At 39.7% G+C, this 20,000-nt stretch overlaps 1 protein-coding gene across 1 annotated transcript in view; it reads right to left on the bottom strand.

Annotated features, from left to right (window-relative positions):
* The window catches only part of LOC110170911 (receptor tyrosine-protein kinase erbB-4), a gene marked incomplete at its 5' end in the record, with an annotated part of 420,000 nt that overhangs the window by 213,223 nt on the left and 186,777 nt on the right, over positions 1 to 20,000 (bottom strand). Inside the window, 5 exons of the mRNA XM_055166723.1 lie at positions 2,777 to 2,982; positions 6,510 to 6,600; positions 8,699 to 8,772; positions 13,811 to 13,937; positions 19,367 to 19,480. Of these exons, the coding sequence (XP_055022698.1) occupies positions 2,777 to 2,982; positions 6,510 to 6,600; positions 8,699 to 8,772; positions 13,811 to 13,937; positions 19,367 to 19,480 (612 nt within the window). The remainder of the gene's footprint in view (positions 1 to 2,776; positions 2,983 to 6,509; positions 6,601 to 8,698; positions 8,773 to 13,810; positions 13,938 to 19,366; positions 19,481 to 20,000) is intronic.

The raw sequence follows: 20,000 nt of genomic DNA on the forward strand, positions 1-20,000 counted from the left end.
AAGTCGCATTTAATTGGAAATGTGAACGGCCTAATAGAGCATTAAGCCCTGCTGTCTGAACGTAGCCTCATAGACCTGTGTCATGTCCAAAGTGTCCTGGGCGAATTGGTTATGTTCACTTTTTAAAAATCCAACTTGAAAGACAGTATCCCCTATTTAAGTTATTTGAAAATCTCTCCCACAAGCAAAATAAGTGTTTACCAAAGCCTTAAATTCTGCGTGGCATCTGTTATTTTCTATTAGTACACCTCATCCTACCAAAGCTTCGAACATAAATCAGGAAGTTGAGCGCAGACGCACAAATGTATGCCAGTCGTAAAGTGATGGATATTTTGCTTTGGGCGAAATCCAAAAAGGTACGCATCTGCTGACACCCGTCTGAGCGCACTCGGAGATCTGAGTTTCAATTAAAGAGTTTTCGTTTTAGCATATGGCAGGTGGGCGCTTGGGATACACACTTAAAGGTCCTATAAGATATACTCTGAAGTACTTTTGATTACTTCAGCTTTTCAAATACGATCTATAACTGCGCGGCCGGTCCAAAGTTTTGGCACTCGTTTTCATTGATGTCCCTCTTTTTTGTAGAGTACATTCTCACTGACGGCATCAAAACTCTGAATTACACAAACGGAAGGTAGCAAAACGAAAAAAAACTACTTAAAATATCTCAAATAAAAAGTTGACTAAGCAAAGGGTGGATACTTCGAAGACTTTAAAGCAGACTTATTGCGGTAGTGTCTGTTGTATAGTTATAATCTATGGATCACTGTGTTGTAATTTGCACATTTAAAATGTAATATTCATCTAAAAGCGTAAAAGAAACAAGTTTGCTGATTTCCGCGTTCGAAAACTGGAGCTGACGTCGCCTTAAACCTCACCACGAACATACCTGGGGTTGTGCTTCGTTTCATTCACACATGTTTAACACATTAACCCATTTCAAATTGTAATGTTCATCTAAAAGCATAAAAAGAAATAGTTTTTTGCTGATTTCCATGTTAAAAAACTGTGGTGCGCAATTGGAACATCAGCACCTCCTATGGATAACTGCACATAACACTAGTAGAGGATTACTTTTAATTTGTACAAAAATCACTGCGAGACTCTGCCGAATCCTACGTGTATCACAGATTAAGCAAGTAAAACTGGACAACGAAGTACGTACAGAACAGTAGGCGTGTACTGGTGGTGGTGAGAACAGGAGTTGAACAGCAATACGGCAATAAGCGATAAAATAAGCTATTAAAGTTTAAAGACTCAAACTTTAAGTGACTGCTTTAGTATAGAATATTTGATTAAATTTTTTTTATAAAGTAGTATAAAGTAGTGCCATAATTTTGGACTGTAAGTCACACTTTATTCATGGTTTGGGTGGTCCTGCGACTTATATTCGACTTAGTGTGACTTATATATTAAGTTAAGTTTTCACACTGACAGCCACAGGAGGGCGCTCTAGGCTTGTCTGCTACTATTACTCCTGTATCACTGTCACTTCACTCTACTGCACATGTCTCCTGCAGAAAGAGCATCTGTCCTGTCTGTATCATGTCAGTCGATCGCAGTATTACTTCTGTACCACTGAACAATTAACATTTAAGTGTCTTCAATTACATCAAAACCATCCTGTCGGGATTCAGAAAGGCCGGAATAATTCTAACTGGAACTGATGCTGAGTCTGACGACAGCGACACAGAAGAGGAAGCGGCGCTACGTTTACCTCCGGAGGTCGAGGCCGAGTTGCTCAGAAGTGACACCGAGGATGAAGAATTGAATGGATTTAGTGATTTGGAGTGAGATGGAGAGTTTGTTAAACTTGTTCTTTTCTGTTGTTTATGTTATAGTTGTCTGAAGTATTGTTGTTTATACTACAGTTACCTGAAGTATTGTCGTTTATACTATAGTTACCTGAAGTATTGTCGTTTATACTATAGTTACCTGAAGTATTGTCGTTTATACTATAGTTACCTGAAGTATTCTCGTTTATACTATAGTTACCTGAAGTATTGTCGTTTATACTATAGTTACCTGAAGTTTATACTAGTTACTGAAGTATTCTGTTTATACTATAGTTACCTGAAGTAGTTTATTACTTAGTTACTGAAGTAGTTTATACTATAGTTACCTGAAGTATTCTCGTTTATACTATAGTTACCTGAAGTATTGTTGTTTATACTATAGTTACCTGAAGTATTCTCGTTTATACTATAGTTACCTGAAGTATTGTTGTTTATACTATAGTTACCTGAAGTATTGTTGTTTATACTATAGTTACCTGAAGTATTGTTGTTTATACTATAGTTACCTGAAGTATTCTCGTTTATACTGTAGTTACCTGAAGTATTCTCGTTTATACTATAGTTACCTGAAGTATTGTTGTTTATACTATAGTTACCTGAAGTATTCTCGTTTATACTATAGTTACCTGAAGTATTCTCGTTTATACTGTAGTTACCTGAAGTATTGTTGTTTATACTATAGTTACCTGAAGTATTCTCGTTTATACTATAGTAAACTGTTCTATTGTTTTTACTAGAACTTGACTTTCAACAGGAAATGTTGATTCCTGGTCCCCCAAAAAGTGACTATATGTACATGTTTTCTTCTTCATTATGCATTTTTTGGCTGGTGCAACTTATAGTCCGAAAAATACGGTATACTGGATGTCTCCTTTGTGTATCTAAAATGTAGAAGGTACAAAACATTTAAAAATAAAAATAAAAATACTTAGAGGGTGTGTGCAATCCTTTGACTGCTTGTAAGTGCGTCTGATACTCACAGCACTCCTGGGGGTCCCTGTTGTTGCGCAGTAGGACCTTCTGGCTGGGGGTCCTGAAGAGGCTGGTCCAGTTCACGGTGTTGTAGAAGCACAGGCGGCTGTTGTTGAAGATGTACACGTTCCCCGCGCTGATCTCCGACAGAGACTGGAACTGAAGAGACGAGATCCACCTCTGCTTCAGGATCAGCAGAGAAATCCCGCTACCACTAGGACAAAAGGGAACAAAAGGGTCAATATGAGGGCTGTTTTTCTGATCTACAGTATGTTCTAATGTACTTTCCTCATCACAAACAGACTTGGAGTTGTGTTTTGTTTCATTCACACATGTTTAACGCACAAACCCTGCACATTTAAACTGAGTTCTTCTCTGACACAGAAAACACCCTGTTCCACCTTGTGATGTCAGGTGGTAATAAAGGAAGTGCTCTACGGTGTTTTTAAACTCCAAACACTTTCACTCGATGCATTTGGATAACTTCAGACCTGGAACTGCCAATCTCAACTGAACAAAATTTAAAAGGTAGCTGTTAATTTGAGAAATACCACTTCATGACATCACAAGGTGGAATGAAGAATTTATGAGATGTAGACAGAAAGTCTTACTCAAACATGTGTGAAAAAAAACACACACACACAAAACTCCAGGCATGTTTTTGAGGAGGTAACGGCATTCTAACATGGCTTAAAGCTCACAAGAGTATTTTTTTGTAAAATATAGAACCTTTAAAGCTAGTCTGATTCATCAGATGGTTTCACTTCGTAGAAACCGTCTGACCTCGCGGCATTAGGAGTCGTTCGCTTGACGGTAGGCGGGTACTTTTTAATGTAACTAATTGCTGTTATTTGGTCGTGACGTATGTAATGCTCCAAATCTTGTAGGAAGAAGGGCAATAACGTCTTTCCTCTTGATAAATTTCACCAAATATTCTCTTTGTTCCAGCTTTAATTCCTTGATCTCTGGAATCGTTGCCAACACTGAATGTTTGACTCTTCGCTGATTGTCTGGTGCCCAAACTTGCACTTCTAGATCTAGTCTAGTGTATTCTGATTCCTGATCTAGTCACTGTAGAGAAATTAAATTGAGTCGAGGCACTAGATAGCACCAGCCTGGCTACTTTAAACCCCCACTGTGTAACACTTTACCCCAAAAATTAGACAAGAATAAGTGATAATAGATCACTAAATTACTCAAACATGCATGGATGACATCTAAAACCTCTTTAGACATGTTTTTGATGAGGAAGCAATGTTATAACATGGTAGAACGTTCCAAAAAGTCAATTTTGCATAATATCTAATGTCTTTAAGAATAATGAATTACTTTTTGGGAAGTCAAAATGTACTGACACACATATGGCACTTATTATAACAATTCAATGTATAATACATTTTAGTCTGCTTGTTTCTATGGAGACGTCATTGTTCTTTCTGGAATGTCCCACAGTGTGACATTAAATAGCTCTACTTTACATTTATTCAATTACAAGTGATTTTAGAGCTCAAAAATACCTAAAAAAACAAACATTCTGACTGTGAGCGGGGTCGCCTCTCCACAGATCTGACCTATAACTTGGTCTGGTTTGGTCTCCATGATGGTAGAAAGGTTTAATAATTAAAGCCATACTGTGAAACATTCCAGACAAAGCAATAACACCTCCACGGAGAAAATCATCCGACGGACAAGAAAAGTTCCACAATGCACTTTTAACGTATGTATTGATGTACTTTTACCTTTTCTCTTCTCTCCTTCCTCATCTGAGAATTGCCCCGTCGAACGCGTATTTCAAAGCGCGCTGAAAATATCCCCCAACACACAGGCAGGGGGCGTAACGGCGCAAGATAAAACGCTCAGACCGCCATTACATAAGTCGCAGTAAGATCAGAGACAGACGCCAAGGACGCTCGGCTTTTGAATGGGAAGACTGCTGATCTCCACTGTCTCGCTACAACTTGAAGAAAAAAAAAAAAAAAAAAAAGCTATCAAACCATGCAAGCCTAATCAAAGCTTCGGCGTAGAGCATCAAAAGTCCATGTGAAATCCGCCAACAACACAGCGGCCGCTCATTAGCCCACAACTGTAAGCATCTGAGGCTAGCCGCGCGGAACACAGCTAGCCGGGCCGGTAATGCGCGCGCAAAGATGCAAAATGTACCTTGTTGCGTCGGGAAACAAAGATGAGAAAACACGATTCGGGGCACGACCGGAATTCAGTCAGGGAACAGCTTTGTAGTGCGAGCAAAGAATATGCTGATGAAGGCTAAAAGATGCTAACTGTCTGACTGGGTAATTCTGCGGAGATGCGAGCCGCGAGGGCATGGGAATGGAGAAAGGTAGCAAGGGAAATCGGAGTAAATTGGAATTTGAAAATGTTTGGAAATGTAAAAGTTTTTAGTTGTAGATTGTGTTTTTAGAAGCCGATGTTTCCATGGAGATGTTATTTCTTTGTCTGGGAGGTTAGTATGATTATCGCCCGTTTGTATCTGCTTACAGGTGTTTTAAAACAGAACTAAACACTAAATTTAAATCTTTTTTTCTACTACTTCTTCTTTTTTTACCCTACTAAACTGTATAGAAGGTGTTTTAATAGCATTTTCTACTGTTTCTAGTCCATTTTTTGGCAATGTGAGTGCCAACAAACTAAATTTTGAGCTTTCTGGTCAATTTGTGCTGCAGCAGCAACGGTAGTAGTAGCTGTAGTACTAGTAGTAGTAGTACTAGTAGTAGCAGCAGCAGCAGCAGTAGTGGCATTAGTAGTAGCATTAGTAGTAGTTGTTGTAGTTGCAGTTGTAGTAGTAGTAGTGGTAGTTGGAGTTGCAACAGAAGCAGTAGTATGGTAGTGGTAGTAGTAGCAGTAGCAATAGAAGTAGTAGTAGTACTAGTACCACTAGTAGTAGCATCAGCAGTAGTAGTACTAGTACTGGTTGTACTACTAGTAGTAGCAGTAGTAGTAGCAGCACTAGTAGCAGTAGTAGTAGTAGTAGTAGTAGATGCAGCAGTAGCAGCAGCAGTAGCAGCAGTAGCAGCAGTAGTAGTAGTGGCAGCAGCAGTAGTAGTAGTAGTAGCAGTAGTAGTGGCAGCAGCAGCAGTAGTAGTAGCAGTAGTAGCAGCAGCAGTAGTAGTAGTAGCAGTAGTAGCAGCAGTAGCAGTAGTAGTAGTAGTAGTAGTAGTAGTAGTAGCAGCAGCAGCAGTAGCAGCAGCAGCAGCAGCAGTAGCAGTAGCAGTAGTAGCAGCAGCAGTAGTAGTAGTAGCAGCAGTAGCAGTAGTAGTAGTAGTAGCAGTAGCAGCAGCAGCAGCAGCAGCAGCAGCAGCAGCAGTAGCAGCAGTAGCAGTAGCAGTAGTAGTAGTAGTAGTAGTAGTAGTAGTAGTAGTAGTAGTAGTAGTAGTAGTAGTAGGCCTGCAGTTATTTAAGTAAATTTAGAGCCGAGTTACGCGTTAGAAATAGAAATTGATTTACGCACAACAACAACCACTCCGGTGAAATAAAAACACCAGCATCATGTAGAGCGGGTTAATACAAACATTTTAAGACCAAAACATCAGGGTCGATGGAGCTGAAAACACATCCATTTTTACTTCCTATTGGATATAAGTATGACAATGACAATTTTCATCCCATACTTTTAGTTTTTTTGTGTTCCTTGTCTTTTTTTGTCCGACCCAATCACCAATGCTGCTTTGTTCACTTTGAAAATACCACAATTCTTAAAACTACATACAAGTTTCGTTGCCATACCTGTAGAGCGACCTCCCTCCGATGGTTGCCAGGTTGGAGAACACCCCCAAATCTGTCATATTCTCCGGCCAGGCCTGGATATTGAGGTAACCTGCAAACACATTATGGAAGATGCCTTAATTAGCATTCTATTCAACTGGGACGTAATTAAGCCTTTTTGTGCGTGGAGCGATTAAAAAGTAGAAGTATACATTTTGCTCTTCTTTTAATAGCTCCGATTCCAGTGAACTTCAAGCGATTCTTTGTGCGATGACAATATAACGCTAATTAAAAGAACGGGTTTAATGCGCGGCTCAATTTGTCCGCTCGCCCTCGCCTTTAATGACGGATTGTGTCTCGCGAGCATCTGTGAGAGGAGGCATTAAAGGGGACGGCGACGCGGATTCGGCGGGGGCTAGAACGGTCATTGCTCTTGCTTATTGCTTGGGTTTTCATTATGAGAATGCAGTCGCGCTCCATTAGCTCGTTTGGCTACGCGGAGGCTTGCACTTTAAGACGAGAGGAAGCGCCGCGCGTCGTCTCTCGGGGGCTGTGATAGAAAATGAATAAATACGGGAGCGGAGGTGAGAGGCGACGATACTCGAGCTTTTTATATGTATCTTTTTTTACACTTTCGCGCGTCGTACAAAAGACGACTTCCAAGTAAAAAGTTCAGCGTCGTTCGGGTCATTTGAACTAGCAAGACTAAATTATGCATTAAGTGTGGAGATCAAGACGTACCATAAGTGCTTTACGAGTACATATAATTATATTTTATCATACTCCATATATACTAGGCCATAAGGTCATGGGGAGAACATTAAAGGGTCCATATGACGCTACTTTCTGATCTGTGTTATAACGTTGTTTCCTCATCACCAACAGACCTGGAGTTGTGTTTTGTTTCGTAGCACACAAACCCTGCATATTTACGCTGAGTTCTTCTCTCCAACGGAAAACACTGTTCTACATTGTGATGTCATGTGGTAATACAGGAAGTGCTCCACTGCGTTTTTACACTACAAACACCTTCACTAGAATCATTTGGATGAACTACATTGAACTAATTGAACTAAAGGTAGATTAAAGGCAGAGGCGACGCTACCATTAGGCAAAAGTAGGTGGCTGCTTAGGGCCCCCAAACCTGGAGCAGAGTCCTGTACGGGTCTATTTTTGGAGACCCGCACCCGCCCGTACCTACGCAGTACAGCACAGCACCTGCCCGTTAGCTCGTGATTATTTCAAAGTTAAACCCGCACCCGCCCTGACCCGTTAACACTTCAACTGTTACTGCCCGTGCCTGTGATAAATAACACACAAATTAAAAGCATTCTAACTGAAGCAACCATCAGAATACGAACTGAAAGTTACGACTTCAAGAATTACAATCACAAAATGAAATGGTTATGTTTTCCTCAGTACGACTACAAATTCATAGACGCAACGCAACTGTCATCACTTCACAGGCGTTATTTACTGAGCAGAAGAAACACTGGTCGAGATGCCACACTTTTTGCACCGCACATGGTCTGAACCAGGACTAAACCAGGACTAAACCAGAACTAACCTAGGACTGAACCAGGACTCACTGTCGAGATGGGGTCGGAGTGCGCTGTCGTAGACTGTCGGGTGACTGGCTCAGACCTCCGTGCCCCGAGCTCGCAGGCACTTTGCTCCGCGGGCTCAGAGTTCTTTCTCTCTTAAGTCCAAATCTAGACCTTGTTTAGATGTGGTTTAGTCTTGGTGTAGTCCTGGTGTAGTCCTGATTTAGTCCTGACTCCTGACCAGCCTGTGTGTAATCACTACCTGAAGTCTATCTGCCCGTCTGTCTATCTGTCCATCCGTCTATCTGCCCGTCTGTCTATCTGCCCGTCCGTCTGTCTATCTATCCATCTATCTATTTATCCATCTATCTATTTATCTATCTATCTATTTATCTGTCTTTCTATCTATTTTTCTATCTTTGTGTCTGTCTATCCAGCACTTGACAAGAACCGAAGAACAAGCGTTTTCACTCTAAAACTTTTGTTACGTTTTGCTTTTTTAAATTAAATTTTCTTTTGAAATGTCACTCATAATACATCATTATTTCAACTCGGTTTTACAGAAATTCATTCAGTATCTTATAGAATCCACATGAATGCACACAGACCATAATATTCAACACCCCCCACCCTTCCAAGGTGACCCCCGCAGAGCCCCCTCCTCACCTGTGATCTCTTTGACAGTGCGAAACACGTTCAGACGCTCGGGGTCCATGGGTCCGATGCCGTGATACATGTCCCTGTCCACACACACACACAAATAAATATATAAATAAAAGAAATAAAACACAACGTCCGGACATGTTTGTTTGTTTTTTTTATACCTCGATCATATCTACGGGCGACCCTGACACCCCCGCACCATCTCCCACTCGGGGATGAAAAATATACGTCCTTCAGAGCAACGTATGTCCTTTTGTTTCTTTATTTATTTTTTGTGTACGGAGCCTCAATCATGCGATCTCTCTCTTTTATTTTTTTTTAACCAGTACCTTTCCTACCATAATGTATTTCTCTAGGATAACGCTCTGAAAGGGGAGTGACTTAGAGTGGAGAGCAAAGGGAACGGAGGACTCAGGGCATCAAAAATGAAAGTGAAACTTATCAATTATGTTAATGGTTTTTTGTTGTTTTTTTTTTGTTTTACCGTAACGTTAGAAACATGACATTTCTTTTCTTTTTTCATAGCAGAACATTTAACTTATTATTTTTTGTCTTTCTCTCTCCCTTTTTCTTGATTTAACACTTTCTCTTCATCTTCTACTCCCTCATTTTCTCTCTCACTTTAACTTTCATTCTCTTTATCTCTCTTTTTTTCTCTTAATCGTTTTTCTCTATTCTTTTTGCTCCCTCTATCTAACCCTAATTCATCTTCTCCCCTGAAAATTCTAAGTCGTCCATTGCAACGTTTTACTTTTCAATTCTGCATTACAAATTTTTTTTTATGATTATTATTTTATTATTACCATAAACCCACATTCATGATCATATGGTCTTTCATCAAATCGTCTGCATCATGACGCAGAGAGTCTCCGTCGTCGTGAACCCCCTCCGAAAAGCATTTGCGTCGACCAATGTGCACCTCTGAAATTTTGTAACTCGGGCTGTGATTGGTCGTCTCTACGTCCGCTCTACAGACATTTCTGGTACTCCACTTTCCCGCTTCATTTTGTAAACACAAACACCATTTTTAAACTGTAACCTTCTAGCGCTGTGGTGGTGAATTACTTTGCGACGCATTTTTTTTTTTTTTTTTTTTTTTTTGTACCTTTAACCCAAACTCTCAGCATGAGAAATTATAATTAATAATTATAAAACTGCTGCTTATAATAATTTGTTATTATTTAATTATTGCCGTAACTATAACCTTAGAAACTTTTTTTTTTCATTATGGAAAATTTTGCCTGTAAACCAAAATGTCAGCATGAAAAATATTTTACAGTATTTTTTACAGTACTTTTAATATATATATATATATATATATATATATATATATATATATATATATATATATATATATATATATATATAATTTTACAGTATTTTTTAATTATTATTATTTCAGTATTACCATAACTGTAACCTTTAACTGTAACAATTAATTTATTTATGTCAAATTTTGCCTGTATGAAAACTACAAATTGTTCATAGCAACATTTTCCATTTTTATTCTTTTTTTTTTTTTTTTTCTCCCCATAACCTTTTATGGGAAAACCTGACCGCTGACCTTTTTGAATCACAAGTTTTTTTTTATTTATTTATTTATTTTTATTTTTTTTTCAGAATGGAAAATTGTGCCTTTAACCCCAACCACTCAGCGTGAAAAATTTTACAGTTTTTTTTTTTTTTATTATTATTATTTTATTATTGCCGTAACTATAACCTTAGAAACTTTTTTTTTTCATAATGGAAAATTTAGCCTGTAACCCAAAATCTCAGCATGAAATATATATGTTCTTCATAGCAATTTTACAATAATTTTACAAATTATTTTACAATTTTTTTTCGGTTTTTATCATTATTATTATTTCATTATTACCGTAACTGTAACCTTAGAAACAATCAATTTATTTATTTAAGTCAAATTTTGCCTGCACCCAAAAATGAAAAATATTGTTCATATTCAGCCACATTTTCCATTTTCATTCCCCCCCCATAACCTTAAAAACATTTCTCATAGTGGAACATTTCGCTGCCTCTGACCTTTTTGAATCACAAGGGTTTTTTTTTTTTTTTAACGGTCCTTAGAGCCACAATGGTGCCAAAGAACAGCCTGTTCAATCTGCAAATGCTTGAGCTGGATTGCGTGAATAAAAGCGAGGGACTGATCAATGGAGGGCTCAAATTCAGCGAGCGATGTAGAGATTTCCGCTAAATGTTAATTAGTCATAAGGTGATGAATAAAATAAGAGACGCTTAACGAAGAAAAATGCGCCATGGTAACGGTCTGAATGGGGAATGACAATGCAGTCTGGAGCAGTGACAAAAGTCGCCTGTGAAATACATACAACGCAATATTGTATAGTGACTGGGCTCCGAATAATAATTGGTATTTTGTCTTTGAATTAATTGAAATGTTTTATAATGTTATGACAACACAGAATGCATAAGAAAAAAAAAAGTAAACTGTAAAATGTAGCTATTTTATTTCTGTTTTTTACATTCCTGGTTTTGTTATAAGATATAAAAAATTTCAAGTAGTGACTTTTTTTTTTCTTCATTAAAATCTAAACGAAAAACAAATTTGTACATATATAAGCCGGACTTGTTTATAAGCCGCAGATGTCCACGTTGTAACTTAAGATATTTACATCGAAAGATTTTAACACCGTTTTAGTACATGCTTTTTCCGATTATCATTACGTCACTTCGCGTCCTACTGGGCATGTCTCCTGCAGAAAGAGCCGCCGTCCTATCTGGTATCATGTCAGTGTCTCGGAGGATTTAAGAAGATTTCGTGCTCTCTCGGGGGCGGGGATAGGTGTATCGATCACCTATGAGTGGATGTCCGGCTACTGAAGTAGGAGACGTTTTTTCTCGTCAGTTGCGCACTCACCTAATTTAACGCGGTTCATTAAGACCAGTGTTGGGGAGTAACAGATTACATGTACTGGAGAGTACAAATTATGACTAATTGTATTCGGTTACAGTTACTGATTCAATGAGTGGTAACTGGATTACAGTTACTTTGTTGAAATAAATGGATTACATGGCAGTATTTTCCTGTTTTCACATTTTGGGCTATTCCCTTTTTTTTTTTTTGGTAATTCCACTCATTACCAGACACTAAACCAGGTCTAAAACCAGGTCTAAAACCAGGTCTAAAACCAGGTCTAAACCAGGTCTAAACCAGGTCTAAACCAGGTCTAAACCAGGTCTAAACCAGGTCTAAATCCATGTCTAAACCATGTCTAAACCAGGTCTAAAACCAGGTCTAAACCAGGTCTAAACCAGGTCTAAACCAGGTCTAAAACCAGGTCTAAACCAGGTCTAAACCTGTTCTAAACCAGGTCTAAAATCAGGTCTAAAACCAGGTCTAAACTAGGACTAAAATAGGACTAAACCAGGACTAAACCAGGACTAAAACCAGGTCTAAAACAGGTCTAAAACCAGAGCATTTCTAAAGTGAAGACTAATTATGCTTTATTAAGCATTTATTAAGGTTGGTCAAATTCCAGAGAAACAATAATGCATTATTAATAAATCATTCTCTCATGGTTTACTAATCATTAATAAATGCTCAAATGTGTACTTAAATATACATTTACAAATGCACACACAAATGGTTAGTTCATGAGTAATTAAGTAAGAAATACTTACGAGTAACTATTTACAGCAGAGGTGAATTAAGTGCAAGTTAAGTGCTAATTCAGGTCTAAATTAATTCAGGTCTAAGCGTGAATTACTAAGGTTACTAATTACGTGAATTACTACCAGGTGAATCATTATTAAGTCTTTGTTCATGCTTTATTAAGGCTAAATAAGGCATAGTTATTATAAAGTGTTACCAAGAACCTAATAACACTGTACCGTGAGGTTCATACGTGACGATATTGTATCGTGAGACTTGGATATCGTTACACCCCTATTCATTTAGCATCATTTAGCGGAGCTTTCTGCACTCAGGCTCCACACACATCCACTGTGATGATAAAGAAATAGTCCGACCATATATTTGCTGTATTTTTGTATAAACCGCAGGGTTCAAAGTGTGAGAAAAAGTCCGGAAATTATGGTCATTATGGTAATACATACTGTGGCTTTAATAAAATAAAAATGAAATGTAGTTTGCTGTATGGTCTTAGGTCTACAACCAGTATACAAAGACTCGGTCGAGATGTTTTTGGATCACCTTGTCACGATCTGCACGTACATCTGCAACATACAGTTCTGACACATGAGGGCGCTAGTGAGTCAGCGAATCCTATCCACCTGTCCTGAACGAGCGTTCCTGCAGCTAAAGTTGAGAAATGCTTTCTTGGTTGTCCAAAAAGAGGTGTGATAAATGAGCAAAGGTCAGTGCACTTCAGGATAATTATGGATCCTTTTATTGCCGGTTTAATTACAGTTTTTCATTGTTTCAAACTTGAGTAATACTAATCGTTCAGAGACACGATCACTCACTCAATAAAATATCCCTATTAATGTTAAATAATGGTCAAATCCACCTTTATTTTGTCATTTAGTCCTGTTTACATGAGAATGCTTGCAGGTAAAAATGATAAAATATTTGATCTGAAGTGCCTTTCATTTAGTTTAGATGGTAACAGAGTTTTTGGAGCTTAAAAACGCAAAAATCTGAAACCTCCCTCCAGAGTGGAAAAGCTGAATACGCTCCGCCGTAGTGTTTCCGACGCAAAACTCTGGTCACATACATCACCACCTAGCGTCACCACCGTGCCGCCTGGCATACTTACCCAATCAAATTCTACACACTTTTGCATCACCGTATGTACGCAGATTTCCTCTCGAAAATGCTCATCAAAACACAGAATAAAAAGTGAAGATGCGATGCCACTTTTGAGTCTTCTGTTCAGACCGTCGTCATATAAACGTAGCCTTACGAATCATGTCCATTGACTTTGGGTTGCGAAGGTTTGTGACTTTTAATTGTAACTTACACATTTGAGTTCTTTTCTGCATTACAATACTTCACAATTTAAGTATCCTGCCGACAACACCAACAGACCCAAACAAACAGCTTTTTTTTGTTTGTTTTGTTTTTGTTTTCTTGAATGTTTAAGTAGCTTTAAACGTTGGCCCTCGTCTGTCACTTACCCTTTAATCCCCGTGATGAGGAAGATGAGGTTCCCGTTGATCTTGGTGCAGTTGACGAACTTGTGGATGTTGCTGGCGTCGACGGTTTGATTGGCGTGCAGGCTGCCCGTGCCTATGCCGTCGCACACTGCAACACAACACGACAACAAAACGCAAAACATATGTTAGTTCAGTTTGTTTTCTGTTTCTTAATATGTATCTATGTCTATCTCTATGTATTTCTCTCTCTCTCTGCGTATTACTCTCTTTTTTGTCTATGTATCTCTTTCCCTCTCTCTATCTCTATTTCTCTCTCTCCCTCCATATCCCTTTCTTTCTCTCTGCCTGTTACTCTCTTCTTTTCTCTCTGTGCATCCCTCTCCCTCTCTCTTTCTCTCCCTCTTTCTTTCTCTCTGCCTGTTGCTCTTTTTACTCTTTCTTGCTATGTATCTCTTTCACTCTCTATCCCCATTTCTCTCTGTGTCCCTCTTTCTCTCTCTCTGCCTGTTGCTCTCTCTTTTTCTCTCTATGCATCCCTCTCCCTCTCTCTTTCTCTATTTCTCTCTCTCAGCTTGTTACTCTTTTTTCTCTATGTATCTCTTTCACTCTCTATCTTTCTCTCTCTCTTTCTGTCCCTCTTTCTTTCTCTCTGCCTGTTACTCTCTCTTTTTCTTGCTATGTATCTCTTTCACTCTCTCTCTCTCTCTGACTGTTCATTGCTCCTTCTCTGCCTATATACAGTATCTCTCATGCTTTCTCTCTGTCTCTGTCTCTCTGTCTACCTGTTACTCTCTCCTTTTTCTGTCTCTCTCTCTCTCTCTGTGTGTCTGTTACTCTCTCCTTTTCTTCTCTCTCTCTGCCTGTTACTCTCTCCTTTTTTGTTTGTCTCTCTCTCTCTATCCCACTTTCTCTCTCTTTGCCTCTCTATTTCTCACTATGTATCTCTTTCACTTTCTCTATTTCTCTCGCTCTCTCTGGCTGTTATTCTCTTTTTCCTTCTATGTATCTGTCTCACTCACTCTATCTCTATTTCTGTCGCTCTCTCTGCTTGTTACTCTCTCCTTTTTTGTTTGTATCTCTCTCTATCCCACTTTCTCTCTCTTTGCCTCTCTATGTATCTCTTTCACTTTCTCTATTTCTCTCGCTCTCTCTGGCTGTTATTCTCTTTTTCCTTCTATGTATCTCTCTCACTCGCTCTATCTCTATTTCTGTCGCTCTCTCTGCTTGTTACTCTCTCCGTTTCTGCCTCTCTCTGTCTCTCTCTCTCTCTCTCTGTGTCCCTCTTTCTCTCGCTGTTTGTTACTCTCTCCATTTCTGCTTCTCTCTGTCTCTCTCTGTCTCTCTCTCTCTCTCTGTGTCCCTCTTTCTCTCTCTGCCCGTCACTCTCTCCTTTTCTCTATATATGTCTCTCACTCTATCTCTATTTCTCTCCTGCTCTCTCTGTGTCCCTCTTTCTCTCTCTCTCTCTCTATATATATATATATATATATATATATCTTTTTCTCTCTCGCTCTCTCTGTGTCCCTCTTTTGCTCTCTCTGCCTGTTACTCTCTTTTTCTGTTTATGTATCTCTCTCACTCTCTCTATCTGTATTTCTCTCTCTTTCTGTCCCTCTCTCTCTCTCTTCCCGTTACTCTTTTTTTCTCTATATACATTACTCTCTACTTTTCCCTCTTTCTCTTTCATCTCTCCCTGTTTTTCACTCTCTCTCCCACTCTCCTTCTTTCTTTTTTCTTGGTGTCTCCCCACCCATCTTCCTGTCCATCTCTTTATCTTTCTCTCCCTTTCTCACTCCCTCTATATTCCGTTTCTCTCCCTTCTTTGCTCTCACTCTCCATCCGTCTTTCTCTCTCTCTAATAACTATATATTCTCTATCTTTCTCTCTATACATCAATCTTTCTCTCCCCCTTTTTTCTCTCTCATCCCTCTTTCTCTCTGTCTCAGCTGTTTCGCTTAGTCATCCAAACTCCTCATTCCCGTCCGACTTTCGACAAAACTCTTTCCCGATTCTCCGCCGATCCCTCTACGTAACGAATCTATTACATCCGCCGCGTTAATTACCACGGCAGCCTCGCGCTCGCCGAGTCCCCCCCATCACGGGCCCCGGCGAAATGATGAATAAGCTCGGCATTAGGCGGCGCATCCAGTTCGCGATGGTGATTTATGACGGCCAATTCCGTATCTGAAATGTTAATTTGTTATCATTTCCCACAGTTCCACGGGCTATCCCTCATTAACCCCGCCCCTTCCCCCGCCGCGCCGTGACGATGTAATCAGGGGGGATTAGCCAATCGATGAGAGGCGTGCGGCGGAGGAGAGGGTTAAAGGAGGCGTGTGCGAGCGAACAAAAAGAAAGATCAATCTAAATCTGAGTTCAGTGTTTCTATACGTTTAGTTTTTATCACGTGAGGTGTTTTGGAACGACGTTTTTCACAATGGCCTGAAATCCCGTCCAGTAAGGTTTAACGAACTTCCCGTTAATGGTTTTCTGTGGTAAAATATCTGGCGTATTGTCCACCAGCTTCATAAATCGGCCTCATCACCAAATCTTCAAACAACAAGGTCGACCGCAAGCCACGATGAGTCTCATTTGGCTGGATCTGAAGACTGTGGGTGACGTCAAACTCACTTAGGCTGCGTTCAGAAGCAGCCTGAAGTGACCCAAATCTGATTTTTTGGCCCCTATGTGACCTGTATCTGATCTTTAATGACCTGATCTGAACAACACAGATCCGATTTTTTCAAATGCGACCCAGGACACTTGGATATGTGCTCCTGTAACCGATACATGGTAAATGGTAAATGGTCACATTTTTCTATAGCGCTTTTCCACCTTCAAGGCACTCAAAGCGCTTTACAACAAGGAACCACTCACCCATTCACACACCAGTGTACGCAGACACTGTGGGCAAGGTGGGTTAAGTGTCTTGCCCAAGGACACAACGGCAGCATTCATCTGTGGGAGCTGGAATCACACCAGCCAACCTGTGGGTCAGTGGATCTGACCGCTCAACCTGTGATGTTTATGTCAAGAGCTGGATTCGAACCGCCAACCTTCAGATCAGTGGGCGAATGCCACAGCGTGGACTTGTGGACTTGGTTTAAAGGGGTCTTGGAGCATTTTGCTGTTCAGATGAGAAGTCTACAGATGTCTCAGATAAAGTTTTGAAAGAAGCCAATGTAGCACCGCAACTCACGCTGTCGCCTGTGAGCGTCTTTTCCTATAAACGCAAATGTGAATGAAATGAAGCCTTCCAGTGGGCCACCGGTGTGCAGTGAACAGCTCTAGTGTAGAAAACAGGCAGATGCAGCAGCAGCAGCAGCAGCAACAGCCTGTCCTGTCTGTTCCTGTTCTCAGCTCATGAGGAAGAGGAAGAGGGACAGAGTCACAGACAGAAAGTGTGAGGTTCTCATTAACACGGCGCTATAGCACTAAAACTCTTTAAAACGACAATAATAATGGACTGTGTGATAAATGTTGTGATGCTGCGAGTCTTTCAAACACCTGTGTGACTGTGTCCGGCCCATAGACCATGTATATGAGTGGACATAACTAATGCATAAGTTCATCAGGAGGCTCTTCCGGCTCCTTTTGACCCTGACTCCAATGGACTTACATTAGGATCTTGTCGTCCCCTCTCTCTGTAACTGCTGCTGTGAACCTCGTCATTTTGAGTGTAAAATGTTTGTATTAACTCGCTCTACATGATGTTGAATTTTTTTTTTTTTGCCATTTTGTCCAGCTCCAGATTCGCTCCTGTAACCGTGAGCATCGCGAGCTTCATTTGAGCAGTGCTGAACACTCTGGGTGACGTCACACTCCCTTCGTCCACTTCCTTTTATACAGTCTATGATCCGACCCCACACTGTTCCGATGAAAAAATTCTGCAAAAATTCTCTTTGCTCTCTGAAAGTTGGGAAAAACTCATAGTGTGGAATAACTTCGAACCACTGAAAACAAAATTGAAATAAAACTATATCTACAACTACAACTTCTACAATTACAATTAGAAAAATGACTCAAATTAAAATATGACCAAAGTCCATTTGGCAGGCTGCAGAGATATTGCACCTGCCGGGGCTGTAAATATGTTTTCCAAAGCGTTTACAGTGCCGCGCGTATGCTAGCGCTGATCCGCTAGCATGGCTGTTAGCATAATGCCGTTAGATTAAAAAGGCATTAGCGACAAAGCTAGTGTACATTCAGAGGATAGAAGTGGTCCATGGAGGAACGCAGACAGACACGGCTCATTTACGGCCAGTTGATTCAATACAATCGTGTTATTAAAGTGTAATCAATTGTGTTGTCATGGGAACATTTGGCTGTGAAGCTAATAATATTTCTATATAATATTAATATAATGGAAATTTAGATTGTCATTTAAAAGGTCTGATGAGGTCTTGCTCAGAATTCTCTTTGTTTACGTCTTATTTAAAAACAATATATTTGATTAATGTATTTATTTATTTAAAGAAAAAGAACTTAAAAAGCTAATTTAAAAGTTCTGTACCCATTTTCTTTTCTTTTTTTTTTTCCTGTCTGACATCTAACTACCAAAAATGTTATTGTCTAAGAATCAGGAAGTGCACTGTTAGCATGCTAGTGTAGTGTCGTGCAGCTGTTTCTTTATAGGCGAGTTTCAGCTGATGTCATTGTTATTAAAAGCCTGCGTTGCATGCTGGGAAATATTTTTGCCAGAGGCAAGAAACACGATAGCGGTCAAACACCTCGCGTATTTCTCCCCGATAATGGTAAACTTCTGCTGCATTATCAGATGCACAAATAGAAGCACGGAAGAAGGAAAATGTCTTTTTCATATTCCGAGTGAAAAGAACCGCTAACTGCAAATTAAACGGCTTTCAAACATTCGCAGAGCAAACGTAGAAGATCCTAACAAACCGTGGACTCCAACAAGTTCAACAACACATCGAGACTCTTGGAGGTTTTCATCTTTTCTGCTGTGAATGGCCCAGGAGTTTCCACCAAGTCATTGTGGATATCGCCCAAGTGAATATTTGTCCAGGTAGTTGGCGATTCTGACCAGAAATTTGGTTTGGTCCACCTTTTGTCGGGGTTGATAAGGGTGATTTGGCTCCGTCGATGCTTATGACCAATTTCTGGTCAAATGGTCTTGGGTCCTCTGCCGTTAGAGTGGATAAATAACTGGGATCAATACCCTTTACGTGCTTTCTCGCTCCGTCCGTCATGTTGAATTAGTGTTTCTTGCCGCCGACCAAAATAATTCCCAGCATGCAACGCATGCTTTTGTCAACAATGAAACTCGCCTATTGTTCGCCAGTCTATGTGTACCATTTACTTTTTTGCTGCTCTTAAAAATGCACCACGACAGAGAAACAAGCTCCTCAGATAGTGCCAGGCAGTTCATTTCCCATGATTCTTAGTAACACTGCACCTGATTGGACAAAAAATGATTTTATTTAAACTGACTACTTATCACTTACTTATTTTACTGTGTGATGCATCATGTTAAGAGAGTTTAATTTGGCGAGAATACATTTAAATACGATACAAAACCCCCCAAAAACGGTTATATCTTCCATCTTTTTTTCTCACCTTTTGGGCAGATGTCGGTACACGGGATGCACATCTTGATCCGTTTCTCCTCCACCTCCATCTTGTTGCTGGGACAGGCTCGTACACAGGAGCTATGGTCCACCACGAAGTTATCTGTAAGTCCAACACAATTTATAACCATAACCATCTCATCCTCACTGTCCCTTCAAAGTCCTACATTATGCAAAATTGACCCATGTGAGATTTTGGCCATGTTATAATGTTGTTAAAGCCTTGAGTTGTGTGTTTGCTTCATTCACACATGCTTGAGTAACCTTTTATTATTAGTGTGTCTACATTTTCAAAGCTCCAAAATGCTCTGTTACACCTTGTGATGTCATGAAGCGGTATTTTTCAAGTTTGCATTACTATTCTTAGCCTCAATTAGGCTGCGTTACTCTAAAATGCACTACACCTTAAGTTACAGCATGGCAAGGAAGTTCAATTTGTCAACTGGACAAAGTTTATTTGGTCGAATACGTTTCACAGCTCATCCAAGCTGCTTCTTCAGTTCTGAGCTAAGTACAATGAAACTACTCTGAAACTAACACACCTACTTGTTTACAGTTTCTGTTAGTTAGTTATGTCTATTGACCTGTACAGGGTGTTGGGTTTAATTAGCAGAACAATTCAT

Source organism: Boleophthalmus pectinirostris, unplaced genomic scaffold (genome assembly GCF_026225935.1).
Source record: "Boleophthalmus pectinirostris isolate CB_2022bp ecotype Guang Dong unplaced genomic scaffold, ASM2622593v1 HiC_scaffold_11, whole genome shotgun sequence".
Taxonomy (NCBI): Eukaryota; Metazoa; Chordata; class Actinopteri; order Gobiiformes; family Gobiidae; genus Boleophthalmus; species Boleophthalmus pectinirostris.